The 27486-nt window shown below is 43.4% G+C and overlaps 1 protein-coding gene and 1 pseudogene across 2 annotated transcripts in view; one reads left to right on the forward strand and one right to left on the reverse strand.

Moving 5' to 3' along the window:
- The first annotated feature begins 610 nt into the window (after positions 1-610).
- On the forward strand, positions 611-924 carry LOC132655328 (small ribosomal subunit protein eS26-like; annotated as a pseudogene).
- Positions 925-9650: 8726 nt separating this feature from the next.
- The window catches only part of Crk (CRK proto-oncogene, adaptor protein), a 28013-nt gene continuing 10177 nt past the window's right edge, over positions 9651-27486 (reverse strand). The window contains exons 2-3 of one of the 2 annotated variants that reach the window (XM_021634913.2): positions 23271-23806; positions 9651-13203 (exon numbers count right to left, since the gene is read on the reverse strand). In XM_021634913.2, coding sequence (XP_021490588.1) covers positions 13066-13203; positions 23271-23806 — 674 coding nt within the window. In that variant the 3' untranslated portion in view covers positions 9651-13065. The remainder of the gene's footprint in view (positions 13204-23270; positions 23807-27486) is intronic. The other variant, XM_021634997.2, reaches the window with a different exon arrangement.

The raw sequence follows: 27486 nt of genomic DNA on the forward strand, positions 1-27486 counted from the left end.
TTCATCTTAACCACTACAGTGACTTCCGAGTTGTGACAAGCGCACGTGCATGTTTGTACATGTCTGTGAAAGCCAGAAATCAACAATGTCACATCCCATTCCTCAGGAGCCACCCGCCTTGTTGAACTCACTCTGTAGAAGCCTGGACTCATGGAGTCCTGGAGTCCTGGAGATCCACCTGTGTCAGCATGCCAATGTCGGTTAGGTCCTGGGGCTTGAACCCAGGTCTTTGTGCTCGCATAGCAGGAGTTGTACCAGCTGCAGTGACTCTGCATTTATGTTGACCTCTGCCTCCAGCCAGCTGGCCTTGGACACTGCTGCTGCTCCTAACCTCTGGTAGCTATCCCACAACCTACATGTATACATGTATTCTATGATGTGAGTTAACTTTAATGATCATCACTGGAACAAAAGAACCTGTATTTGCCAACAACCAGCTATCGAGGGAAATCAGGACAAGGTGGCCAAGAGCAGCAATGAAACTTTTGAGTATCGCTTCATTTATTTATTTATTTATTTATTTATTTATTTATTTATTTATTTTTAAGATTTATTTAGCTCTCTGGTCTTGGTTCCAAGATGACAAAAAAATAAATAAAAAAATAAATGAAGAAACAACGGTTGAGCTAAAAAGGGCTGCGGCCACTGCACCCAGTGCCCGGTGCGTGCCCAAGGACAAAGAAGGTCATCACTCAGAACACTGTAGAGGCCGCTGCTATGAGGCACATATCCGAGGCAAGTATCTCCAGCGCTTCTGTGCTTCCCAAACTCTCTGTGAAGCTGCATTACTGCGTGAGCTGCACCATTCACAGCAAGGCGGCCAGGAGTCCATCTCCTGAAGCCCAGAAGGGCCGAACACCCCCACCACGATTCAGACCTGCTGGTGCCGCACCACGGCCTCCACCAAAGCCCGTGTAAAGACAAAAGGCGCTGGTGACAGAAGGACAGAGAGAAAAATACTCTGGACATTTAAAATGGAAATTATACTTTTTTAAAAAAGATTTCTTTTTTCTGTACATGAGCACTCTATCTGCATGTCTGCCTGCATGTACACATGCACGCCAGAAGAGGGCACCAGGTCCCAGTGTAGGGGGTGTGGGCCACCATGTGCTGGGAACTGTGCTCAGAACTTTTGGAAGAGCAGACAGTGCTCTTAACCACTGATCTCTTCAGCCCATAAATTTAGTGTTATTAAATAATTCCCTACATTGTGAAAATGCACAAAAGTGTCCACCTGCTTCTGCTGTCACATGCTCATAACAGACTCACTATGTGCTCAGAGACAGCCTAGAACTTGGGCTGGCTTTGAACTCACAGTAATCCTCCTGCCTCTGCCTCTTGAGTACTGGGATGCATACTGTACTTTTCTAATTTTTTTAGACAGCCTCAAACTCACATCAATCTGGCCCCAGCTCTCAGTGTATCCCATACACACTGGAAGTTCAAGTGTGTACCATTTTGCTTGACTTATTTCACTTCTAAGTTGTGTATATCCACTGGCTTTTTTTTTCTTTTTCTTTTTAGGTTTATTTTATGTGTCTGTGCACTTTGCCTTCATGTCTGTCTGTGCACCAAGTGTGTGCCTGCTGCCCACAGAGGCCAGAAGAGGGCATCAGATCCCCTGGATCTGCAGAGTTGTGAGCCACCGTACGGGTGCTAGCAACTGAACCTGATCCTCTGCAAGAGCAAGTGCTCTTAACCACTGAGGTCCAGTGGCTTTTGGTATTTTGTTGTTGCTGGTTCTGGTTCTTTTAGACAGTCTCACTATGTACCCTAGCTGACCCAGAACTGGCTCTGTAGATGCTGGCCTGAAACTCAGGTCTATCCACTTGACTCTGCTTCCTGAGATTAAAAGCATGTGCCAAGAAGATTGAGAGTCCAGAAAAGGGCATTGGATTCCCTAGAGCCACAGTTAACAGTGGTTGTGCCACCATGCCAGCAATATACTGCTTTTTAGTTTTGCTTTGTTTTCGAGAGTTTCTCTGTGCAGCCTTGGCTGTCCTGGACTCACTTTGTAGATCAGGCTGGCCTTGAACTCTGCCTGCCTGCCTCTGCCTCCCCGAGTGCTGTGATTACAGGCATGCACCACCATGCCTGGCTAATATACTGCTTTTTTTTTTTAAGTAATTTATAGAAATCTTCAAACATGTGAAAATATTTTTTCTCTTTTCTTTAGTAGCTGCACAAATTGCTCCGTGGCTAAGCCATGGTAGGCAAGGGCTCTGCCACCAAGCTCCACTTCTGTTCTCAGACCATGTTATCAGGGCGGTGGTGGGGCACACCTTCAATCCCAGCACTGGGGAGGCAGAAGCAGGCAGATCTCTATGAGTTTGAGGCCAGCCTGGTCTACAGATCAAGTTCCAGGACAGCTAGAGCTACACAGAGAAACCCTGTCTTGAGAAAACAAAAATAAAATCAGGTATTTTTTTTTCTTTCACAATGTCACTCATTTTATACTTTTGAGTTTGTTTTGTTTTATTCTTTGTTTTTTTGTTTGTTCATTTTTAGGGAGGGGTTGTTTTTGTTTGCTTCAAGTTTCTCTGTGTAACCCTGGCTGTCCTGAAACTCACTCTGTAGACCACGTTGACTTCAAACTCAGATTTATTTGCCTCTGCCTCCCAAGTGCTGGATTAAAGGCATGTGCAACCACCACCTGGCTCATTTTATCCTCTTATGTGGAGGCCTGGCAACCACAGAGACCAGAAGAGGATATCGGAACCCCTGGAACTAGAGTTGGGCCATTGGGAGCCATGAAGTGCATGCTGGGGGTCAACCCCAGGTCCACCAGAAGTATGCCACTACTCTTATCCAGTGAGCCACCTCTCCAGTCCAGCATTTACACAATGCTAAATCAATCTGTGTACTTCGATTTACTGTGGTTCACCTAAGTCTAGTTCTAGTTAATACTGTAGCCAAGTGGTATTTTGTCTTGTTGCAAGAGTTAGCTCAAGCCTAGAGCCTCAGACATTAAGCAGCGTGCTTCTGAACTCTAACCAAGCCCCAGGCTTTGCTTTCTTGAACCACATTTTTTCTTTTTCAAATTATTTGTGTATTTTGACTTCATGCATGTATGTATCATGTGTGTGCCTGGTGTCCTCATCAGATTCCTTGGAACTGGAGAACTGGAGTTAAAGATGGTTGAGTCATCATGTCAGCATGGTGTTGAGAACTGAACAAGTGCTCTTAGCGATGGAGCCATCTCTCCAGCCCTTTGAACTACTCTCTCTCTCTCTCTCTCTCTCTGTGTGTGTGTGTGTGTGTGTGTGTAAAAGCACAAGAGTATGTGCAGATGTGTACAGATCACATGCATGTGTGTGGAGGTGAGAGGTCAACCTTAGAAGCCATCGGCCTTGAAATGTTAGGACAGTATCTCCCACTGTCCCGGGCCTCCCTGATGAGGGTGGGCTGGTTGCCCAGCAAAGCCCAGGAAACCACCTGACTCCAGCTCAGAAGTGTGCACCACTATGCTGAGCTGCTTAGATGATGCCAGGATTGAACTTAGGTCCTCATGATTCTGTGCCAATTACTTTCCTGACTGAGCCATCATCCCAGCCCCAGATTTGTTGTTTTTGTTTTATGTATGGCGTTTGAGTGTATGTGCATGTATATGTACATGTGCAGAGGCAGGGAGATCTCTGTGAGTTCGAGGCCAGCCTCGTCTGTGAGTTCTAGGACAGCCAAGGCTACAGATAGGCCCTGCCTCACAAAACAAAACAAAACAAAACAAAACAAAATTCAAGACCATCCTTGGTTAAATAAGTTTAAAGTCAGTCCGAACACCATGAAACCATATCCCAATAAAGAAAACAAAGGTTTGTGGGATAGGTCAGCAGGTCAAGGCCCTTGTTGCCAGTTCTAATCATCTACCTGATCCCTGGGACTCAGAAAGTCTTCTGAATTCTGTGCACACTGTCACACATGCACCTCCATACACGGAAATGTAACAGCGTAATGGTGCACGCCTTTAGTATTTCTACCACTCGAGGAGGTAGAAACCCCTGGCTCTCCGTCAGTCCGAGGCCAGCCAGATCTATATAGTGAGCTCTAGGGTAACTGGGCTACCCAGTGGGAACATGCCTCCAAAATTAAATTTATTTTAAAAAATCTTGGAAGGGCTCAAGAAATAATTCAGTGGTTAAGAGCACTGGCTACTCTTCCAAAGGACCAGAGTTCAATTTCCAGCACCCACACATTAGCTCATAACCCGTCCACAACTCCAGTTCCAAGGGATTCAAGGGAGCCTTCTTCTGGTCTCTAGGGCACCAGAGACATAGGTAGTGTAAAGATATACAACAGGCAAAACACCCATACACATAAAACAACAAAATTCAAATTAAAACCTTGGGTTGAGCATGGTGGCACATGCCTTTAATCCTAGCACTAGGGAGGCAAAAAATCTTGGGCCCATGCATGATATTTCATTAGGAAAGCCTGGAGACCTCATGGCAGAAGGATAAAACTGACTCCAAGTGTTCCCTGACCTACACAGAGAGGGGGGGGGAGACAGAGAGAGGAAGGACTGTTATTCTTGTGCCTACATACACACACAGACTCACACAGATGATGTAATTTGAAAATAGTCTTGTCAGAAGTGTAGCACATGCCTGTGATACAAGCATTAAGGAGGATGAAGAGAAGCCTAGAGTCTGCTGCAAGGAAGAGAGCAGTGGCCCTTTACTACAGTTCCTCATGTTGTGGTGACCCCAACCATAGTTATTTTTGTTGCTACTTTATAACTGTAATTTCGCTGCTGTTATGAATTGATGTAAATGTTTTCTGATGGTCTATGTGACTCCTGTAAAAGGGTCAGTCGATCCCCAAAGGGGTTGGGACCCACAAGTTGAGAACTGCCATTTATTGATTCATCAGATGAATAAAAACAAAACAAAAAAGGAGTTGGCAGTCAGCCTGGTCTGTACTTGGGAAATATGTGAGGGTGTGTTGTGGCAGGGTCTTACAATGTAGCCCTGACCGGTCTGGAGTTCAAAATGTAGACTAGACTGGTCTCAAACTCACAGAGACTCCCCTGCCTCTGCCTCCTGAGTGTTGGGACTGGTTAAAGGTGGGAACCACCATGCCCAGCTGTGAAAACAAATATTTTATTTGCTTTGTTTATTTATTTTCTATTATGTACGCAGTACTCTGCATGCATGCCAGAGGAGGGCACCAGATCTCATTAAAGATGGTTGTAAGCCACCATGTGGTTGCTGGGAATTGAACTCAGGACCTTTGGAAGAACAGCCAGTGCTCTTAACCTCTGAGCCATCTCTCCAGACCCCAAATCTTTTTTATATTGTCTTTGAGATGGGGGTCTCACTATGTAGTCCTGGCTGAACTCAATTTGTTCACCAGGCTGCCCTTGAACTCACAGAGATCTGGTTGACTTTGTATCGATTATAGATGTATGCCACCACACCTGGCAAACTTTATTTAAACAACTTAAACCAGGAATGGTGCCACAAGTGTGTACCCCTGGCACTCAGGAGGCTGTGGCAAAATGATCTACAGTTTGAGGCTAGTTTGAATTAATCCTAATAAGACCCTCATATGAATTTCTTTTTTAAAATAGAGTTTGGGGTATAGTTCAATAAAATAATGCTTATCTGGCATGTACAAGGTCCTGGGTTCAATCCTCAGGAAAGCAAGAGGTTTTGGTTCTTTAATTAAGATGTATTTTCAGGGCCAGGAGTGGTGGTGCATGCCTTTAATCCCAGCACTCAAGAGGCAGGAGGATCTCTGTGAGTTCGAGGCCAGCTTGGTCTACAAGGTGAATTCCAGAACAGCTAGAGCTACTAGTGAGACCCTATCTCAAAAAAAAAAAAATCCAAATACAAGACCTTCATGGTTTACACAGCAAGTCCAGGACAGCCACCACAAAGCCAGGCTGTGGCTAAAGGTAAAACACACAACAAAACAACAAATAAAATCAAGTAGTCACATGTTCATGTGAGATACATTTTAAGTTTCCCAAATGATCTTTGGAAGAGATGGCAGCACTGATGGTTGGTAAACAGCCTTTGGAAAAGGAGATAGTGAGATGTAGCAATCGCAGTGACTCAGTAATCCACTCCTGGGAGTCTGTGCTAAAAATAATGCAGCTGAAGCAAAAGGCTCATGGAGATACACTGTAAGATTTTCCTATGCTGCTGTAACTAATTACCACCAACCCTGAGGCTCAAAACAATCCATGTTTATCACCTTCAAGTTCTGGGAAAGGACTAATACAGCCAGAGGTGGTTGGTATTCACTCGGGAGGTAAGGAAGAAGCTTACCCTCCCTCCTTAAATCTGGCCTTTGTTTCTAGGCTTCCTCTATCTTTAGAGTATCTTATGGCATATCCAATGCCATTAAGTTTGTTGTTTCTGAGACAGGGTCTCACTACATAGTTCTGGCTGTCCTGGAACTCGTTCTGTAGACCAGGCTGGCTTCAAACACAGAGACCTGCCTGCCTTTGCCTCTCAAGTGCTAGGATTAAAGGTATGTCTGGCTTCATTAGTTTTTATTTACATATTCAGGCATACTGTTTTTTATTTTTTGAAACAGTGTTTCTCTGTGCAGCCCTGGCTGTCCCAGACTTACTTTGTAGACCAGGCTGGCTTTGAACTCACAAGAGATCTGCCTGTCTCTGTCTCCAGGAGTGCCACCTCAACTAGCAAAAAAAAAAAAAAAAAAAAAAAATTAAAGCAAAGAACTCATCAGGTCATTGTCTTGGCAGCAAGTACTTTTACCTGCTGAGCCATCCTATAGACCCCCTACTTAATAATAGAGCAACAGCAGCCCTCCCACCAAACACTGCCTTCTGTAGCCACACAGTCAGAAAGTGGTTACCCCCCAACAATGATGCCACCATTGCAGGGACGGGCTCGTATTTACAGGTTACACCTGGCCTTGTGTGATTGCACTGGGTAGTTCAGGATAATCCAGAGCGATCTCACTTGGATCAACTTTCGGATCAGGGCAGCCATTGCACAAAAGTATAGCTGAGGATAATCCAGAACGATCTCTCTTGAATCCGCATTGAGATCAGCAGAGCCACACCCTTTCCTCCAGGTCTCAGGGATTGGGATGTGGGCATCTTTGGGAGACCATTATTCTTACTCCACTGTCACTAACAGACTGACAATATCATCATCAAACCCAACATGATTAATATAGACTTCATTGTAACATCTAATATCCAGTACACAATCAATTTCCTACAACTTTCTCAGAAGTTGGCTTTATCTTTACATAGTACATGTATCTTTAAGCATGTGTTAACCACTGAGCCATGTCCCAAGCCCGGATTTTTGTTGTTTTAGAGACAGGGTCTTACTCTATGGCCCAATCTGGCCTAGAACTCACTTTGTAGACCAGGCTGGCTTTGAACTCGAGATTCCCCACCGCCTCCACCTCCCTGATGCTGGGATTAAAGGCAGGTGCCACCACACATGGCTCAACTTTGAATTTCCGATCTTCTTGTGTCCACCTCCCAAATGGTAGAATTAGTAGAGCATGCTGATAAAAAATCTTTAATACCAGCATTTCAGAGGCAGGGGCAGGCAGATCTCTAACGTGTTTGAGGACACCCAGCACGAGAGCACACAGACACACAGACACAGACACAGACACACGGCTATGTGGTGAGACCCTGTCTCGAAACAACAACCCTTCCCCCCCCAAAAAAAAAGCCCACCAATAATAAACCAGCCAACCAAAACCCACAATTGCTGGGATTACGGGCTCACACCACCACGCCCAGTTTATAAGGGATTAGGCGATCTCATCCAAGCCTCTTGTGTTGGGCAAGCACCTTCTCAGGTACATTCATTGCTCAACAAGCAGTGTTTCCATCATAGGCTCACAGACTGAGCCCCAAGCCTTGCACATGCTGGGCCAGCTCAGTATTGCTGAGCTGAATCCCTAACCTCACTGAGGTACAGCTCACCATTCATTTTACAGACAAGCCCAGGGTTTCAGTATACAGACTGGCACAACCACTTATGAGCTATTTCAGGTTTTTATCTCTCAGACGCCTTTGCTTTGGCTGGACATGGTGGCTCATGTATGTAATCTTAGTATTCAGCAGACTGAGGCAGTAAGGTGACCATGACCTAATGGCAAACCTAGGCTACGAAGGGCTACGTAAGTACGTGAGACTTTTATCTCAAACAAAAAAACCCAACCAAACAACTACTAGCCTGTCCAGATGGCTAACTGGGTGCCTGTGGCCAAGCCTAATAACATGAGTCCCAGGCCTCCAAACAACAGAAGGAGAAAACTCACTCTGTTATCCTTTGACTTTCCTATGCATGTCATGGCACACACAAAAGCTTAAGGAATACAATCTAGTCAGACAGCGGCAAGTGCCTTTAATCGCAGAACGTGGCAGACAGGAAGATCCGAGTTTGAGACCAGTCTGTTGCACACAGCAAATACAGGGCACCTGGGGCTATGACTGACACCCGGGCCTCTAAACAGTCTAAAAATAGAACATTACCGTATGAAGCTACACATGGCCTAGCTTTACCAGTCTCTGGCATATGCTCTAAGGATATAAATCTCAGTTGCATGTTTACTGCCACTCTACAATTCAAGCAAGGAGTGACCAACCTAGGTCTCTGTGAATAAATGGATATGAAAATGTGGTACAAATCCACAAAGGAATCAACACCCATAAAATAACATTTGGCTGGAGCAGTGGCTCAGTAGCTAATGTGCTACTCCTTCAGAGGACCTGAGTTTGGCTCCTAGCATCCATGTCAGGCAGAACACAATTGCCTGTAACTTCAGCTCCAGGGGGACACAGCCTCATCTGGATTCTGTAGGTACCCACACACATCATTCACTCACACTTTGACACAAACACAATTTAAAAGAATGAAGTTTACAGGAACATGCATGAAATTGTAAATTATTGAGGTGGCCCAAACCGAGGAAGACAAATAGCATGTTCTTGTCATGTGGATGCCAGCTTTTAATTTGCAGGTATGTGTGTGTACATAGATACAAGTGTGAGAAGTGTTTATATGAGCCAGGACACACCTTTAATCCCAGCACCTGAGAAGGCTGAGGCAGGTGGATTGCTGTTGAGTTCAGAGTCAGCCTAGTCTACAGAGAGTCCAGGACAGCCAAGGTTACAGAGAAACTGTCTCAAAAAACAAAACAAAAACAAACAACACCCACAAAACAGAAACCTTACTCTCACCTTGCTGGAGTTGTTATAGCTGAGCTAAACAATCACAAAATGATACATAAGCATTGAAGGGCAAAGGCACATGCTTTTAATCCCAGCACTCAGGAGGAAGAGGCAGGTGTATCTACTGAGTTTGAGACCATCTCTAAAGACGTTGAAGTTGAAGCCAAGAGTACAAGGGTAAGGATGTAAGGTGTGTGTGTGTTTGTGTGTGTGTGTGTGTGTGTGTAGAGCAGAAGCTGACCCTGAGCACAGCTGAAGGGGAGACTGGCCAGAGGAAATTCGGAAATGCGTGCTCCCAGCTCACTTTCCTGTAGGGTGAATGCGGTGAAGCTCCTTCAGCTCCCACTCCTCCACATGGGCCTCTTCCCACAGTTCTCCTCTGTAGGCATCCGCTCACCTGAAGTTCCCTGAGCTAAACATGGGCTGTGTGAACACTCCGAGACTATGTAAAGGAACCCAACATTCAACGTAGTGAAACAAAAGTTGCACAGTTTATTTTATTGTCAAAAAATTGAAATACACGTTCACCTCGCTATTAAACTTGCATATGCCAAAGCGGGATCCCTGCACAGGAGCCGGCCTCCTTCCGCTCTACACTGACACACTTATAGGTCCCGGCAGCCACTGTGAGGCTGTGTTGAGTCTAAGGCAGAGTATCATATAGGCAATAGACAAATTTTGTTAGGTGTTTAGTAGACAGTGGTCTTACTAAGTTGTCCAGGCTGACCTTGAACTTCTGGGTTCAAGTCCATAGCCTTGAAAGTACTGGAATAATGGGTACAGACCATAGTACCAATACCAGAGTAAATGAGGTCAATTTGGAGCACATACATACACTTTGGGGAAGGATGGCATGAACATACAGAAATGTACAGTCTACTTCTGCTGTTCTCGCTTTTCTAGCTTTCCCTGAGCATTTGCTACTTACATTAAAAAGAAACTACTGGAGACTCCACACCAGCACCCTGAAGACCCGCCGTCTAATGGTTATGGCGTTCCCTAGCAGGCATCTCCTCACACTCACCGATGGCCATTTCCAGACGAGTCTGATGTTCTCTATTCACATGCTTTCTTTAGATTTCATATAGATGGTTTTCTTCATGCTCCCCTCACAGTAGTGCCATACTTTCTAGAGATCCCATAGCATACGCCAATGATTAACCCACCACATGTATAACAGTTATGTGACTGTGGGCAGTTGAGACACACACCTTCTAGTCCTTAAAAACATAAACACTCTATTTTGTGACAAATATTCCAAGATTACTTTCTCCAAAAGATCACCAAGCCAAACATTTGGCCATTCTTTTATTTACTACATATACTATAAACATATACAATACATGCTACAAAAAAAAAACTTCTTAAAATTTAACTGTCAAGAAAGTGTATAGTGTTATAATACAATGGCACATGTTCATATTTTATTTCAAATTGGTTTGCTTATCACCCATTTCAAACCATTAATAGTGAAATGTTACTTGTGGAAAATTAAAGTTATCTATTTGCATTATTAATAAACAATTCCAACAAATTAATAAGAATTAACAATGTCAAACATTAGTATCCAAAAATGGGCTCTTGCAGAGGTGATTATATAAAACATAGCAGCCAATTTCAGTTTACTTTGCTCTGTGACAATGTACATATGCACTTGAAGAGGACTCTAGCACTTGCCATTTTTGGAAGATATTTGTAAGTCCTTTGATCTCTTGAGGTCCAATAACTGCTACACCCAGCCAAATCCAACCGAACAGTTCATGTAATGGCTTTTAACTAATCACTGAGGAGTTCTTATGATTCGAGTAGAGCCGTGTATCCCATTAATACCACAAATAATGAAGAGACAGTCCAAACCAGCATCATAGGCAAAAGAAAAGACCAACATTCAAATTAGTTGTGACAGGGATTTCCTACAAATATTTTAGATGCCATGATTTCAGGAACAGATTTTAAATTTTTATTATTATTTTTGTTTATTTGTTTTTGAGACAAGGTCTCACTTTGTAACTCTGGCTGTCCTGGAACTCACTCTGTAGAGCAGGCTGGCCTTGAACTCACAGATCCACCTGCCTCTAACTCCCAAGTGCTGGGACTAAGGCCATGTGCCACGGGTACACCTGGCTTAGGGAAACAAGACTTAATATGCATTTGGATTTTACAGTATCTATACTAATTAAAAACTGAAACACATAGCCAGGTGGACTCTGTCCGTTCAACATCAAGCACCCATCAGGAGTTTAGCACTGTGCCAACATCTACCAAGTTGAACATTAATGTTTTTATCAAGCATTTACCTTAGAGTGAGGTAAAAAAAAAAAAAAAAAAAGTAGTAAATTAGCGTCAATTCATTCAGTTGCCTGTGGTAATGTATGCGATCCTATGCCAACTGGTAACCCTGGGCCATGTAACAAGTTTCTGCACTCTGCTCATTCTCTTGTACAAAATGTCTACGCGCATGTGCTGAGCAATATGCTAGTCTGTAATACCATGATTTGGTGTATGTTCAGAAAATGCAAATTCATCATATTAATCTATACAGGACAACTAAGAAGGTACATTATTTAAATGAGGTTCAAAGCAAAGAATAAGGTGTTTCTCTTGGTCACACCACATTAGAGACCAGCAAATGCCTTTTTCACCTGAAAGTCTCATGTTACAGTCTAAAGAAACTAAACCATTTGTGGCCTCAAAGGCCTATTCTCTGGAGCGTCTGACCCCATATAAATCACTCTATACTTTAAAGGGCTTGTAAACTAAATCTGGTGAAAGAAAAACCCAAGTGAAGGCAATTTATAATGTAATGTACTTCAAGAACTATTTTGGCCACATAAAATAATACAAAGTAATTTCTGACTGGCACAGTTTTAAAAGTACTAATTCTACCCCAAATGCATAGAATTCTAACTTGCCTTTTATACAACTTGCACATGATACACAGGGCAGAGTTTGGCCCTTGATACTTTCTATAGGATATAGTAAGTGATTGGTCCTTTCACTCCAAGTAGAATCTGAAAACTCTAAGCATCCTATTAGGATGCCAGCAATCAGGAGAAATAGCCCTGGCGGATCCATCCCATCGGCAAGGAAGTCTCTGTAGCTGTGGTAGCAGTGTGAACCTACGATGCCCCCTGGGGGACGGCAGAGAGCTACGAGTTTATCCACTGAGTGAGTCCGATACCGGCTTAAAGCTCTGCACTGAATAAAGTGCTCTGCATATCCTGCTTCTCACTGGAATGAAGACATACACTATCCTAAGAATCAAGCCACTTACAATACAGGGGGGAGTAACAAGGAAAGAATCCAAGAAAAGTATGAAGCATTGACTGGGAAGGAAGACAAATGCCTCTAGTAGTGTTCTCAGAATCCTCAGGATTTGCAATGTCAGAATGAGTCCTACAATGGTCATGGTCCATAAATGCAAATGCAATCCCACTGGGTACTATTCACACAGTGCGTGATTACTTCATGTGAGTGGGAGGGAACAGTCTGCTGCCATTGATAGTATGGTTTCAGAATGAAAACAGAACCACTGAAGAAATCAGGGTAAGCAGTGTGTAACATTCTTTTCCTGCCCATCAGTTTTCCACAGGTTGATCTGTATTGCCCAAGAGAAAGGAGTCAAGTATTTAGCTCCTCTCATACAGGCGCAGCCACTACCACTTAAAACTGCCAATTCAGAAGTCAACCACACAAGCCCTCCGGTTTCGTACCCTGAATATGGTAAATACAAGTGAGAATGGAGTAACTCAGTCTTAAAAAGATCACAGGTAACAGAATGCTTATATAAACTAGACTGCTTTTGACACCTGTAAGAAAATTGGATAGATGGCAATTGGGGGAAAAAACAGATTGTTCCCATCTGTCAGCAAACTGTTGAGCTATACTCAGCTGAAGTCCTCATCAGGATTCTGTTGATCCAGCAGACGGACATGTGTGAATGGGAAGTGACCTCGTTTGCCATTACACTCCCCTTCCCACTGACCACTCACATTAATCTTCGTAACCTTTACCAGCTCACCGACCTGCAGGACGAGAATAAGGAGAGCACTTTATTTCCAGTCAAGAATGCAAGCTGAACATCTCCATTCTCTGTTAGGCATCCCCTGCCCATGTGATTGCTGTAGGGCTGATGTTACAGAAACGGCTACTCACTACCTCCCCAGCCCCAGCCAGACTGGTTACTTGTGGTTAATGCAGGCAAAAGGAAGGAGTGCTGTTAGCAGTGGAGAAAGACAGAGAACACACCAAGTAAAAAGTATCCTAGATACTTCCTGCAAACCTCAGCATGTCTAGATGAGCTACTGTTTCTTTTCTTTGTTCTTCTATCCTCAGCAACCCCCACCCAACCCTAAAAGCTCTGGCTTAGGGGATAAAGCCTTGGCATATGTGGTAGCATGGCCAGACCCCTACCCTAGGACAACTCTCTCAGATATATTGTGGCTGCCATTGCTTGCACAGCAGAAGGCTACTACAGCAAACACGCTGCATCTGGACCGGAAAAACCAGGTGTTCCTATTGTTTCTCAGCCAAGGCCAGAATGCCAAATCACCTCAGTTTCCCACAAATGTCACCTCTCTCAAGTCTACTGGCTTACTTGTTGCTCCTTAACTGGCACATGTTTATTACTCAATCGGAAACAAAACCCACTATTATAGCTATTACCTGCCAGATATCACTACTTCCATTTATACAATGTCTCTTATGAAACCAAATATAAAGTTTTAACAAGATATAAGTCTGTCCTGCTACAAACCTAAGACAAGATCAGTTTGACAAATGGATTCACCAAGGCAAAATACTGAACAATAATTCAAAACCCTGAACAAACCGCGCAGTGGTGCTTGCTGTAATCTAGTCCTTGGGAGAAAGGAGGAAGAGCAGAGCTTAGAAGTTACCCTCAGCTACGTGGGACGGGTGAGGCCAGTCTGCTGTCTAACCTGTCACAACAGAACGTACAACAACAAAAAAAGTAAAACACACCAAAAAGACCCTGATTAAAAAGGCAGATAATGGGGTGGAGAGTCGGCTTAGAGGTTAAGAGCACTGCTTGCTCTTCCAGAGGTCCTGAGTTCAATTCCCAGCACCCACATGGTGGCTCACAACCATCTATAGTGAGATCTGGTGCCCTCTTCTGGCATCCAGGTGTACATGCAGGCAGAACACTATATATAATAAAAAAATAAATAAATCTTAAAAAAAAAAAAAAAGGCAGATAATGACCATTCCTTGTCACTTGACTTTTCACAGAGCTGTTCATGCCCTCTGAGTATATTTTAGGGTATAATAAGTTTATTGTTTGTTTGGTTGGTTGGTTTTTCTGAGATAGGGTTTCTCTGTGTAGCCCTGGCTGTCCTAGAACTCATTCTGTAGACCAGGCTGCCCTCAAACTCAAGAGATCTGCCTGTCTCTGCCTCCCCAGTGCTTGGATTAAAAGTGTGTGCCACTCCTCACCTCCTAATCGGGAACTTTGAAGGTTGGCTATATGAGGCTTCAGGGACTCCCCAAAAAGCTCTCTAGTAGTAACTTAGCAAACGCAACACGTGAAAGCCCAGGGCTTCCTACAGAACCAGTCTGATCTCACCAACAGGGAAAATGCTTGCTTACTGCTCTGTCCCAAGGAAAACTCTGAAAACCCTTGATGTTTTTGGAGAACAGAGAAAAGAAACAGATTGGAGGGCAGTAATAGAAGTAACGAATAAGATGCAGAGCAGAAAAAAAGACAGCAGCTCCAACTGCTGCTGCCAGTGCCATGAAGACCAGGGCCATCTGTGCAAAAAGTAGGAGAAAACGGCAGACCACTACCACCCACCACACACACTACCACTGGCACCTCCAGACTGCTAGGGTTAAGGGTTCAACTCATTGCCAACAATTATTCAGTTTATCCTGACATCCAAGGTGGCTGCTGACTGTGACAACCAAAGGTTTTCATATAGTCCTCAAGGACCCAAGACACCAGAGTGAAATTTTACTTGCTAGTAAAAGTACTCTAAGGCTGGCAAGCACATACCATACACAAGACCCAAGACCCAAGAGAGCTTTCTGAAGTGTTGAAAACCTTTGGCACTTCAACCTGTGCTACTTTTACACACGTGTGGCTCTATAAACTCACTGAGCTGCACATTAAAGTTTTGTATGTTAGCAAATGATTTAATACCTCAGTAAAAAGCTATCTTCTTTAGCTCTTCCTAGATGTTGCACCAGCCCACCTGTCATCAGGCCTTTTCTCCTTTTAAGGGAAGGGTATTTCCATAAGGCCAGAGGCTACTATGTTCCAACTGTGTGCACCACACAGCAAACCTCTGCACAAATCAGAGCCATCTTTTTTCCCGTTTCTTTGTGTTTGAGTTTTGTTTATTTGTTTGTTTGTTTTGAGACAGGGTCTCCTCACTATGCAGTCTTGATTGGCCTCTTTCACAGAGAGCTGCCTGCCTCTGTCACCCAAATACTGGGAGAAAGGTATGTACTATCCCTGGTCTTGGAGCCAATTTTTTCCCCCGAGGGTTTAACTGTGTAGCTCTGGCTGTCCTGGAACTTGCTCTATAGACCAGGCTGGCCTTGAACTCAAGAGACCTGCCTTCCTCTGCCTCCTGAGTATTGGGATTAAAGGTAGGCTCCATCCCACCCCACCCCCACTTCATGGAGCCATCTTTAAGATACAGATTCTTGAGGTGTTAGGGCATACCTTTAATCCCAGCACTGGGGTGGCAGGGGCAGGCAGATCTGAGTTTGAGGCCAGAGCAAGTTCCAGGAAAGTTATGGCTACACAGAAAAACCCTGTCTCGAAAAACAAACAAACAAACAAACAAGCAAAAAGCTGGCTCCAAGGCCAGGCATAGCAGCAAACACCTTTCATCCTAATATCTGGGATGAAAGCACTGGGATCAAAGGTGTGTACCACTGCACCTGGTACACACCTGGTCTTTTCAAATTTCAAATTAACATAAATAGAAAAAAAAGGAATCAGTTGGTGCAATACATATAATCTTAGAATTCTGGAAATTGAGCCAGGAAATTCAAGGCCAGCCTGGTCTACAGTGCGATCCTCTTCTCAACATTAACCACAAAAACAAACAAAAAATAAAGAAAAAAGACATTAGCATATATTATCAAGACTCTCACAAATTCAGAGATGGTTCAGTGGTTAGAGTATGGCTGCTCTTCCAGAGGACCCTGGTTCCTCTGCACCCATATGGCAGCTCACAACTGTGTGGTTTGCAACTCAAATTTCAGTGGCTCTGATTCCCTCATAGTCATGTATCTATGCCAAACACCAAATGTACATAAAAATAAATAAATTTTAAAAAGAGAACTGTTAGTTGATGATGGCCTTTAACTTCTGACACTCCTGTTGCTACCTCCCAGGTGTGCACCACCACAAGCTCTGATGATTTTTCCTGAGACAGGGCCTTGCTATAATATAGTTCTAGCTAGCCTGGTACTGCTAACTATGCATTATTCTAAACTGGCCTTGAACTCACAGCAATCCTCCTCAGTATCACAAGCATTGACTTTAAGGTCAGCTCAGCTTCTTTTCCTTTTTTTCTTCCTTTCTCTTGGGGAGACAGAAAGAAGGAGCTTGAGACAGGGCCTTGCCATGTAACCTAGACTGGTCTTTGACCTTGAAGCTTTCCTGATATTACAAGTTACCACTGTTTATTGCTCTATCTGGTCTTCCTGATGGATCCTGACACCTTGAGGAATAAGCCTGAGGAGAAGCAGCAACTGATTTATAAAGGGACTAAATAGGGTTATCGGCTCCCAGGAAACTGGCTGCTTTTCTGGCTCTGTACAGGTGCCGAAGTCAGCTGTGATCGTAGTGAAAACATAAGCAAACCTAGAACGGTCCAGAAACAAAATAATACCCAGCTACCCTCAGCACAAAGTTTTAGCAATAACAAAAATGAAACTGGTACCTAAAAGGCATTAAATTCTAAAATTCACTACGTGGGAGGCAATCAGGGAACTGTCTGAGCTCCTCTGTAGGTACATCCCCAAGTGAGTGCGTTTCTAGGTTTTGCGCCTATTACTTAACAGGAAAGACAGCACCAACCACCAGCTTTCCTCTAATCCAGACCTGCAGGACTCCAGTGAGCTCCAAGCAGCAAGTGCACACCAGCACAGCAGAAAGCCAGGGAGAAACAAACAAGAGAAAAGAGAGTTATGTGTGTGCCTAGTATGTGCTGGGAGCCCAGAGGTTCAGAGCAAGTGTTCTCCTGTCATTCTTCATGATGTGTATTTTACATTTACTATTTGTGTGTATATGCATGGACACCACAGCACACACATGGAGGTCCAGTCTCTCTTCCTACTATGCGTTTCCAGGAAGGAACTCAGGTCTCCAGGCTCTGACGGCAAGCATCCTTAACACAGAGTCATTTCACCAGCCCTGCAGTATTTTTTGATACAGTGTTCCTCACTGAACCCTGAGCTCACCAATCTGTCATGGCCTAGTTGTCCAGTGGACTCCAGGGATCCTGTATCTGCTTCATCCAGGGCTGGAATTAAAGGCACATGCTGCTCCTCCTTCTCTATGTGGGTGCCAGGATCCAAACTCAGATAAAGTCCTGTGTGGTAAGCCAAGTAAGCCAACACCGTGGGCCTGTCCGAACATTTTTTTGTTTAACATATCAAAGGCAAACAGTATTTCAAAATTTATCTGGAGGAAAAGTTAAGAAAACTATAGCAATCTAAGGCAGGAGCCAGCAAACTACTGCTTCTGAAGCAAATTCAGTTTGCTCTTTTCTAAATAGCTTGTCACTGTGTGTCTACATGCCTGCTGCGAGGTTAGGGGACCACTTAGTGGAGTCAGTCATCTCGTTCACCCTCTGCAGCGGTTTGAGGGCTGCCATCTTTTCATAAGCACCCATTCTACAACTGTAACCAGAGGCAGTTATAACCAAGACAATAAGTGAAGCCTAACGTGTTCCAATATAGAGAACTTGCTTCAAAATCTTAAGACTTGAGTTCAATTCCCATAAGCCAAGTAAAGGTCAAAGGCGAGGGTAATTTGATGGTATATACCTTTAATCCTGGTACTCAGGAAGCAGATAAATCTGAGTTCGAGGCCAGCCTGGTCTTCATAGTGAGTTCCAGGCCAAAGCTACGTAGTGAGATGAAATCTAAACAAATAAAATTTAAAGGGCTAAGAACCAAATCCCAGACTTGGGAGACTGAGGCAGAAGGATTGCTTTGAGTTTGAAGTAAGCCTGTACTACAAATGTGAGGTCCTGCCTCAAAAAGAAAAGGCTAGAGATACAGCTCATCAACAGATAACTTTCCTAGCATACAAAACTGATCTCTAGTACCACTGGAAAAAAAACAAACCAAACCAAGCAAAAAAAAAAAAAAAAAGCTGGCAGTTGGGTATGGTGGCACATGCCTTTAATCCCAGAACTTGGGAGGCAGAGGTGGGAAGATCTCTATGAGTTTAAAACCAGGTTGGTGTACATAGTGAGTTCCAGGCCAGAGCTGTACAGTGAGACTCTGTCTCAAAAACATACAAATTCCCAATCAAAGAAAAGCTCAACCAAAGGAATTCCCGGGCACCGGGTGTAGTGCAGTGGTAGATCATTTGCCTACAATCCATGACAGGCCTGGGTTTAAAGCCTCAGCATTATGAGACCTAAAGTCCTCATACTGACTGATGTCAGAGGCATGACACGACTCACACAGGAATGGCAGGAAGTATTTTGAGATGCTGAGAGAAACACAGCAGAATTGAGTTAGTAGGCTCAAGGAAGTTCACAGTTTTGACATGTCATACTACAGATACGTGAAAGATATCATGTTTAAAATGTTGGGTGGTGGAAGTTTATAATGATAAAAGAAATAACCTGCCAGATGGAGGTAGGAAGATCAAGATCAAGGCCATCCTCTACACAAGGAAATGTAGAATGAAGTGGGCTACGTAAGATCCAGTCTCAGAAACATCAAAGTCTGTATATGTGGCTCGACTGATAAAGGCACTTGTCACCAGTCCCCGATACCCACATGGTGGAAGAGAACTGACTCCCGAAAGTTTTCCTCTGAATCTCCACATATGAAGTCATTACATGTATGTGTTAACAAGACTAAATACATAAATGTAATCTTTACAAAAAGATCACAATAGCAAGCAAACAAAAAACAAGTAAGCAAAAGTAGGCGATAGGATATGAACATGAACACAGATCAAAAATGTTATAAAGAAACCCATTATTGCTGGGTGTGGTGGCACACACCTTTAATCCCAGCACTTGGGAGGCAGAGGCAGGCAGATGGCCTGGTCTACAAAGTCCAGTACAGCCAGAGCCACACAGAGAAATCCTGTCTTGAAAAAACCACAAAAGAGAGAGAAAGAAAGATAGAAAAGAAAAAAAATCCATGATTTTGTACGATCATTCAAAACAAAAACTATGTAACTCACAAATACAAGTGTAAAGTGAGAAATGAGAATGGCAATGTTTAACATGATCCTACGGAAGGACAAGCTATGAGATGTCTAAACATATAAACACATCTCACTAGATAAGTTATTTCAGATATTCAATGCTAAACTAAAAATATTTTTAATTACATTTACTGTTTTTAAAAACAGCCATTGAATGTATTAGGGTTCAAGTACTGAAGACTGAACCCAAGCACAGTGACAGAGGTTTGTAATCTCTGCCTCTGGAGGTCATGCACACACCTCAGTGGTCCATCCCGTCTAGACCTCGAGTTAACAAAAACAAAACAGCTATAAAGTAATGAAAACAACACAACACAAAGTATTTGAGGGGCTAAAGCAGGAAGATGCTGCTCAAGGCCAGCCTAGACTTTCTTATATCAATAAAGACCAGACTATGCCACATTAAAACCCCATCTCAAAAAAAGTTATTGTGAAGATAACAAAAATGTTCATTTTTAATATTTGACAGGTGGATTTGCTCTTTCCAGTGTTTTCTTTCTCCGAGTTGTGACTAAACCCCTGGTGCATGCTATGCAAGTGCTCCACCACTGAACCCCAGAGTGCCTCCCCTCCCACCCATCAAGCCATTCGTCCTAGGGCTCCAAATAAAGATGTCCAGAGGAGGAGGGTGAGAAGGAAATGAAAACATCTGTCTCCATGAACAAAATTCTATTGCTATAGCTGCAGAAAAAAAAGGCAAATAGTGTACCAAAGGCCCACTATTCATTCATATTCTTAAATATCACAGGGTGAACAAGCCAAAAGGCACTATAAATTTGGGCCCAGAGTTAGGTTAACATAGTCAGTGATGCATCACACTTTGTATCTTTCTTATCTGTACCATGAAAAACAGGTTCAAGCTGAGCATGGTGGTGCCTTCAGGAGGCAGAGGTAGTAGTAGATCTCTGCAAGTCCAAGGCAGGCTTGGTCTACATAACAAATTATTGACTAGCCAGAGGTGCACAGTAAGATCTTCCCTTCTAAAAGAAGGCTTCAAGTATGAAATTATTCAAGTGATCTCAAGTCTTATATATCAGGCTAAGAGAATGGAGGTTACAAAACTAATAGATTTAAAGAAAATACTATTGTTCTGGACAGTCTACAGAAGCATGAAATAAACTTGAGTATCTATACTTACAAGCTGAGATTTATCATACAGAATGTGGTAATGCCTGCTTCTAATTCCAGCACCAGTGAGGCCAACTAGGACTACCAAAATTCTGTCTTAAAAAGCAGGGGTGGCCACATGTGGTGGCATACACGTTCAATCCTCAAATTTGGGAGACAAGATTTGTATTAGTATTTCATAGCAGAAAAAGCAGTTCAACCATTTTTAAGCACTGATGCTTCTAGTTATCAGTGATTTCCTTAAAAATAATCTCTCCATGGGCTGAAGAGATGGCTCAGTGGCTTAGAGCATGTACTGCCCTTGCAGAAGACCTACATCCCGTTCCCAGCACCCACATGATGACTCCCAATTATCCACAATTCCAGTTCTGACCTGATACATACATGCAGATAAGATAAAACACTCATATAGGTTAAATAAAATCTAAAAAAAAAAAAGAAAAGGAAAAAGAAGGAATTGGCAAAGAAGTGAAACTGAAAGTGGACCCGACACAAGAACTCTCCTTCACCGGTGTTTGCGAGCTGTTCTCGGAATGTTAGTAAGGTCTGCAGTCAATGTCAAGAGCCCCAGACGATGTACACAGCACTATGTTACACAGGAGCATGATCCCCTCCCACATGAGCCTAAAAACTTGCTTTCTTCATGTGCTAAGCAGTGTGACCTAGACAATACACACCATTTCAAAAACTACAGTTTCAGCAGGGGTGTGATGGTTCATGCCTGCAATCCTAACACGGGGCTTCTTCAGGAGTATCAAGAAATTGAGGCCAGCCTGGGCTACATAGTGAGCTCCAGACCAGATTGGGCTAGAATGAGTGCCCATATCAATAAAACAAAACAAAACAAAACATTTTAAAGATACAGTTTTAAGCTGGGTGTGGTGGTATATGCCTTTATTCCCAGCACTTTCTGCAAGCTTGAGACCAGCCTGGTCTACATAGTGAGTTCAGGACAGCCAGAGCTATATAGTTAAGACCCTGCCTCAAAAAATACCTAAACAAACAAAGAAAGAAAAAAAGAATGCAGTTTTCAGTCAAACATAGGAAACTCAATTAACTCAACTAGATCAGAGAAATGAAAAGAAAAATCTGGAGACTGGTGAGATGGCTCAGTAGTTAAGAGCAACTGCCTCTTCTTCTAAAGGACCAGGGTTTGAATGCCAGCACCCACAATCTGTAACTCCAGTTCATCCAAAGCCCTCTTCTGGCCACTGTGGGCATGTGGCACATAGGCATACATGCAGGCAAAACACACATCGCATAACGTGAAAATAAAATTTAAAAATTCAAATGCATAACATCAGAGTCTGATTCAAATAAACTTAAGCTCATTCTAACACTCTCACTTACAGGCAGCTCCTACTCCTTACTGTAGGGCACAACCCAAAGGAAAGAGAAGAGCCAAATCAGAAGAGCACTCTTCCCCTTCTCTGCTACTCTGTGTTCACAGAACCTCAGGACACGCTTATGAGAACCGGCTACCATTCAACACTCAAGTCAGTCTACTGGTAGGCTCTGAAACACGGGAGAGCAGGCCACCTCTAGATTAGCTTTTGTCCTGAATTACTCTTCTCAACACAGAAAAGGAGGGAGGAAAACTGGTAAGAGGATGAGCTGAGCGTGCTAAAGAGGAACAAAGGAACAAATGTAATGATGCCAGGTCATGAGAAGATGAGCTACAAGTGACTAGAGGTAAAAATCATCCTTATGAAGAACGGGCTTCTGCCGTGTCAAACACACGAAGATACAAACACAAGTAAATCTGTCTTCCATAACTCACCCTTAGTCATGGCTCAAGTCACATCTATACATTACTTGTCTGCCGATCTCTGTGCATGTGTGTGCAGTGGGTGTCTCACACGAGGGACTAAGCCCAAGGCCTGATGAAAGCTGGCACATAGCTTTTCCTGATTTGTGACAAACGTAATTCATAGTAAGGAACCTACTATCTGGTAAAATAAAAATGTTTGCACTGAGCCCGGTGGTACAGTCCTTTCATCCCAGCACTAAGAAAGCAGAAGCAGGCAGATCACTGTGTGTTCAAGGCCACCCTGATCTACAAAGTGAGTCCAGGTCATCTATAGCCAGGGCTGCATAAAGACACCCAGGCTCAAAAAATAAAAAAATATGGAAAAATCCCATTTAAGTATATTGCTACATACCACTTATTACATTCTAATCTGTGTGAACCCGTCTTGTCTAAGACAGTGACAAAGAGCAAGAAAGAAGTTAGGATATAGATGAGAAAAGTTATTTCAGGTTAATTCTATTCAGGTGGTTATTAGTCAAAGTAGGTTTAGTAGAGCAATCAGAACATTCAGTTATACAGTTTTAAATTTACTCATTGTAAAATAGGTTTTCTCTAAAAAAGAGAAAACCCACATAAAATGCCAAAATCAGTACTTAATTGTTTGACATGTACAGCATCACAGAGCTGGTGCTGCATCAGCATTCCTACAAAGCTGGAAGAGGTCTGAAAGGGAGACCCTGCAGCAGATCTCGTCTTTCTACATTTTGCACATTATGTACCTCCAAAGCCAAGGCTGTCTTGTCGTAGGCATTAGGGACTCGCTTCTGGATAACCCTGGCATAAATGGGCCCATTCTGGAGGTTAGGGAGCGGAGTGTTGACGCTGGGTTGGGCATAGGGCCCAGGCTCCGGCCCACCCAGTGGCTGTGGGTGGGAACCCTCCTGGTTACCTCCAATCAGAGCCGATACTGAGGCGGAGGCAGGTCTATACTTCTCCACGTAAGGGACTGGAATCATCCCCCTCTTTCCTTCGCTGTCCTCTGCATTCCACCACTGCTCTTCAGGCTTATCCCGGATTCTCAGGATGTCTCCTTTCTTAAAGGGAAGATCTTCTTCATCATTCCCATTAAAGTCAAAGAGGGCTCGCACATACTCTGCCTCCTCCTGCCTGAGAATCACTCCACTACCCTGCCTGGATCTGGAAACTGGTTCTATCAATGTTGTAGTGTCCAAATAGTGTATTTTGTAGAATTCCAGTAAAGCAGGCAATGAATCAAATTCTTGATCTCCTATTCGGAGCCTGGAGGGACTCACTCCTGGAAAAAACAGAGCAGACTGTTATTAAAAGATATACTACAGATTTTATGCATTTCTCATAGTTAGTCAATATTTGACCAGCAAAAAAATAGTACACTGAAAAAACAAAAACAAAATTCTTTCTTCACAGCCTAAATGGGTATCACCCTTTAGAATGAGCACCCTTTTCCAAAGGAACCAGGTTCCATTCCCAGCACCCACATGGTGGCTCACAACGGCTCTAACTCCAGTCCCAGGAATCCAATGCCCATTCTCAGCTCCTTAGGCATCTGACCCACGTAATGCACAGCCATCCATGCAGACAAAACACCCACACATAAAATAAATAAAATAAGCATCCTCTGGAAAGAAAGATGGCCATCACCACTGAGAAAAGAGAAAAGGCCATGACAAACCAGGCCGCTTGGCTTGCTAAGAGTTCAACACAGGCACTTTCTGACTCTATCACTATGTCCTTCTGCTAGCCCATAAATAAAGTAACCTAATACACTCTGCAGTCTCAGGAAAGATAGAAAGTTCTGCTCCCTGCCCCTTTGGTTATTTGGAAACAAGGTCTGTGAGGCCTTAGCTGGCCTGGAACTCACTTTGTAGACCAGGCTCACACAGATCATAGAGATCCACCTGTTGCTGCCTCTCAAGTGCTGGGATTAAAGGTATACAGACCTGGCCTCAAGCTCTCCTCCTCCCCACCCCAAGACAGGGCTTCTGTCTAGCCATGGCTGTCCTGGACTCGCTCTGTAGACCAGACTGGCCTCGAATTCACAGAGACCCACCAGCCTCTGCCTCCCAAGTGCAAGCTCTCCTTTTTATTTTTTTAAGACTTATTTATCATGTACACAGTGTTCTGCCCAAGCTCTCCTTTTAATAGATCCCTGCAACTGTTTGAGCAAGAGATGAGAAAAGCTTAAAAGCTACTCTAAGCACACACGTTACCATCACTGCATCGTGCAATTCCAATGATGGCACTAGATTCTCCAGGATTTGAATTACAGATGGCTTCTGTGCTGCCATGTGTGTGCAAGGAACTGAACCCAGGTCCTCTGCAAGAAGCAGCAAGTACTCCTACACAAAGCCATCTCCTCAGACCCAAAGACTTGACTACTTTTATGAATGTGTGTTTATGTGGAGCTATGTGCACATTATGCAAGTGCCTATAGAGTTCAGAAGAGGGAGGTGGATACCCTGTAGCTGGAGTTACAGGGGGTTGTGAGCTGCCTGACAAAAATGCTGGGACTGAACTAGAGGCCTTTAGAGGAGTATGTGTTCCCGATCTCCAGCCCAAGACTGTCCTCTAAAAAATATTTATGTACGTGTGCTTCCTGAGTGTATATATGCACCATGTGTGCACAAGGCTGAAGAGGTACTGGATACCCTGGAACTACAATTACAGGTGGTTCTCAGCTACTATGCAGGTGCTGGGAACCAAAGCCCAGTCCTCTCTGCAAGAGCAGTAAGTGCTCTTAACCTCTGAGCCACCTAACTCCAAGACTTCCATTTTTTTATCTAAAAGCTAAAAAAAAAATAAAAAAGGGGGGGGGCTTAATCAGGAAAAAAAAAATAGCAACACCCTCCCCAACATAACAAACAAAAACCCTCTAAGCTAACTAGTTAAAAACCAATTTCCAATTTTTGCTGGGCAGTGATAGTGTACACCTTTAATCCCAGCACCTCTTCAATCAATTCTCTGGAGGCAGAAGATCAGGAACTCCAAGGTCATCCTAAGGGCAGCATTGTACATAAGATCCTGTATCAAAAACATGACAATTGGGACTAAGGAGACAGCTTTGTTGGAAGAATGCTTGTCTAGGGTGCATGAAGCCCTGGTTTTGATACCTAGCATCACATAAACTAGGTATGGTGGTACACGTCCACAATGCTAACACTCAGAAAAGTATAAGCAAGAAGATCAGATGTTCTGTGTCACCCTCAGCTATCCAAGGTAGGGCACAGCCTGGGGTACATGTTCTGACCCTGCACCTCCAACCCCACCCACCCCCAACCAATCTCTGGTAACACGTCAAGGATCCAAGAGAAAGAACCTAGTAGAAATACTAAAAACTCACAACACAAATATGTCTGCCATACAGAGCTTATTTCCGCAATATCTAGAACTGGGGGGTACAGTTTGGAAGGCTTACATACTCCATCTACGTAAACATATTTCAGGAAAACCGCAACATGAACTCAACTTCTAAGGACAGGCCTACAAAGATGATTTTTGGAAGCTTTTAAAAAAAAAACCCTGAATTCTTACTTATTAAAGTTGAAAGGGGCTGGAGATGGCTTGGTTGTTAAGAGCACTGGCATCTCTTCCAGAGGACCCAGGTTCAATTCCCAGCACCCACATGGCAGCTCACAATTGTCTGTAACTCCTGTTCCAGGACTCCCCCACATATGCAGGCAAAACATCAATGTACATGAAATGAAAATACATCATTTAAAAAATTGAAAACAGGTTGTGGTTATGCACGCCTTTAATCCCAGCACTCTCAAGGCAGAGGCAAGTGGATCTCTGTAATTTCAAAGCCAGCCTGATCTACCAAGCAAGTTCTAGGACAGCTATACAGAGAAACCCTATCTTGAAAACAAACAAATAAATACATTGGGGAGCTAGCAGCATGACTTAGCAGATAAAGGTTCTTGCTACCAAGCCTCACAACTTGAGTTGACTTATACAGATTACTCTCTGGTTGCTATACATGCAGTTAACTCATGTGCCCACCTACATGTACACATAAAAGCAAATAATAAGTGTAAAAAAATGTGAAAAGGAGCCAGAGAGATAGCTCGATAGTTAAAAACGCTGACTGAAAAAGACCTGGTTTCAATTCCCAGCACCAATGGATCACAACCAATTTGTAATTCCAGTCCCAGGTCTGTTGCCCTCTTCCGGCCTTTGAGGGTACTAATCACATCTGACGCACAGAATTAATGCAGCCAAAACATCCAGATGCAAAAAAAAAAAATAAAATTATTTTTTAGAAAAAAAATTAAGGCAGGTTCTCACTCTGCAGTCCAAGTTGATCTGGAATTCGGAATTCTATTATTATATAGGCTAAACTGGCTTCAAAGCCCTGGCAATCCACTTTCCCAGGCTAGGCTTCTAAAAAATTGTGCATGTACATGTGATCTGGGGACAACTTTGCAGACTCAGTTCTTACCTTCCGGCTTTATTTGAGCACCGGGGTCAAAGTTAGGCTGCCAGGCTTTGGAACAAGCACTTTGCTCACTGAGCCAATCCACCAGCCCAATGGTTGTTTTTGAAAAAGGGTTTGGGATGCAGCCCAAATAGGCTTCAGTCTATGATACTCCTACCTTGGCTTCCCAACTACTGGAATTTGAAGTGTGCATCACAGTATTTGCCATGAGAATATTCTGACTATATAGCAATGCTATCTTATATGGCGTCTCTTCACAAAGAACTCTTACTATTCCAGTCTGTCCCCACTAATATAATTCAGGATGATTTTCACAGACAGTGAGTGTGAGCAGGGTAATCTGGTCAGTACCAGGACACATTGACAGCAAAGCACCTGTCACTAAGAAAATGGTTTTAGATCACTGAGGGCAGAGAACTCCCTGGCTAATGTTTAGCCAACCAAGGCACACCTGCCAAAATGTCTTTTACTTGTTGCCCTGCTGAAACCATGGTTGGCAATTAAGTGTTTAGAAAGCGTAT

This window comes from Meriones unguiculatus, chromosome 7, assembly GCF_030254825.1.
Source record: "Meriones unguiculatus strain TT.TT164.6M chromosome 7, Bangor_MerUng_6.1, whole genome shotgun sequence".
In the NCBI taxonomy this organism is placed as follows: Eukaryota; Metazoa; Chordata; class Mammalia; order Rodentia; family Muridae; genus Meriones; species Meriones unguiculatus.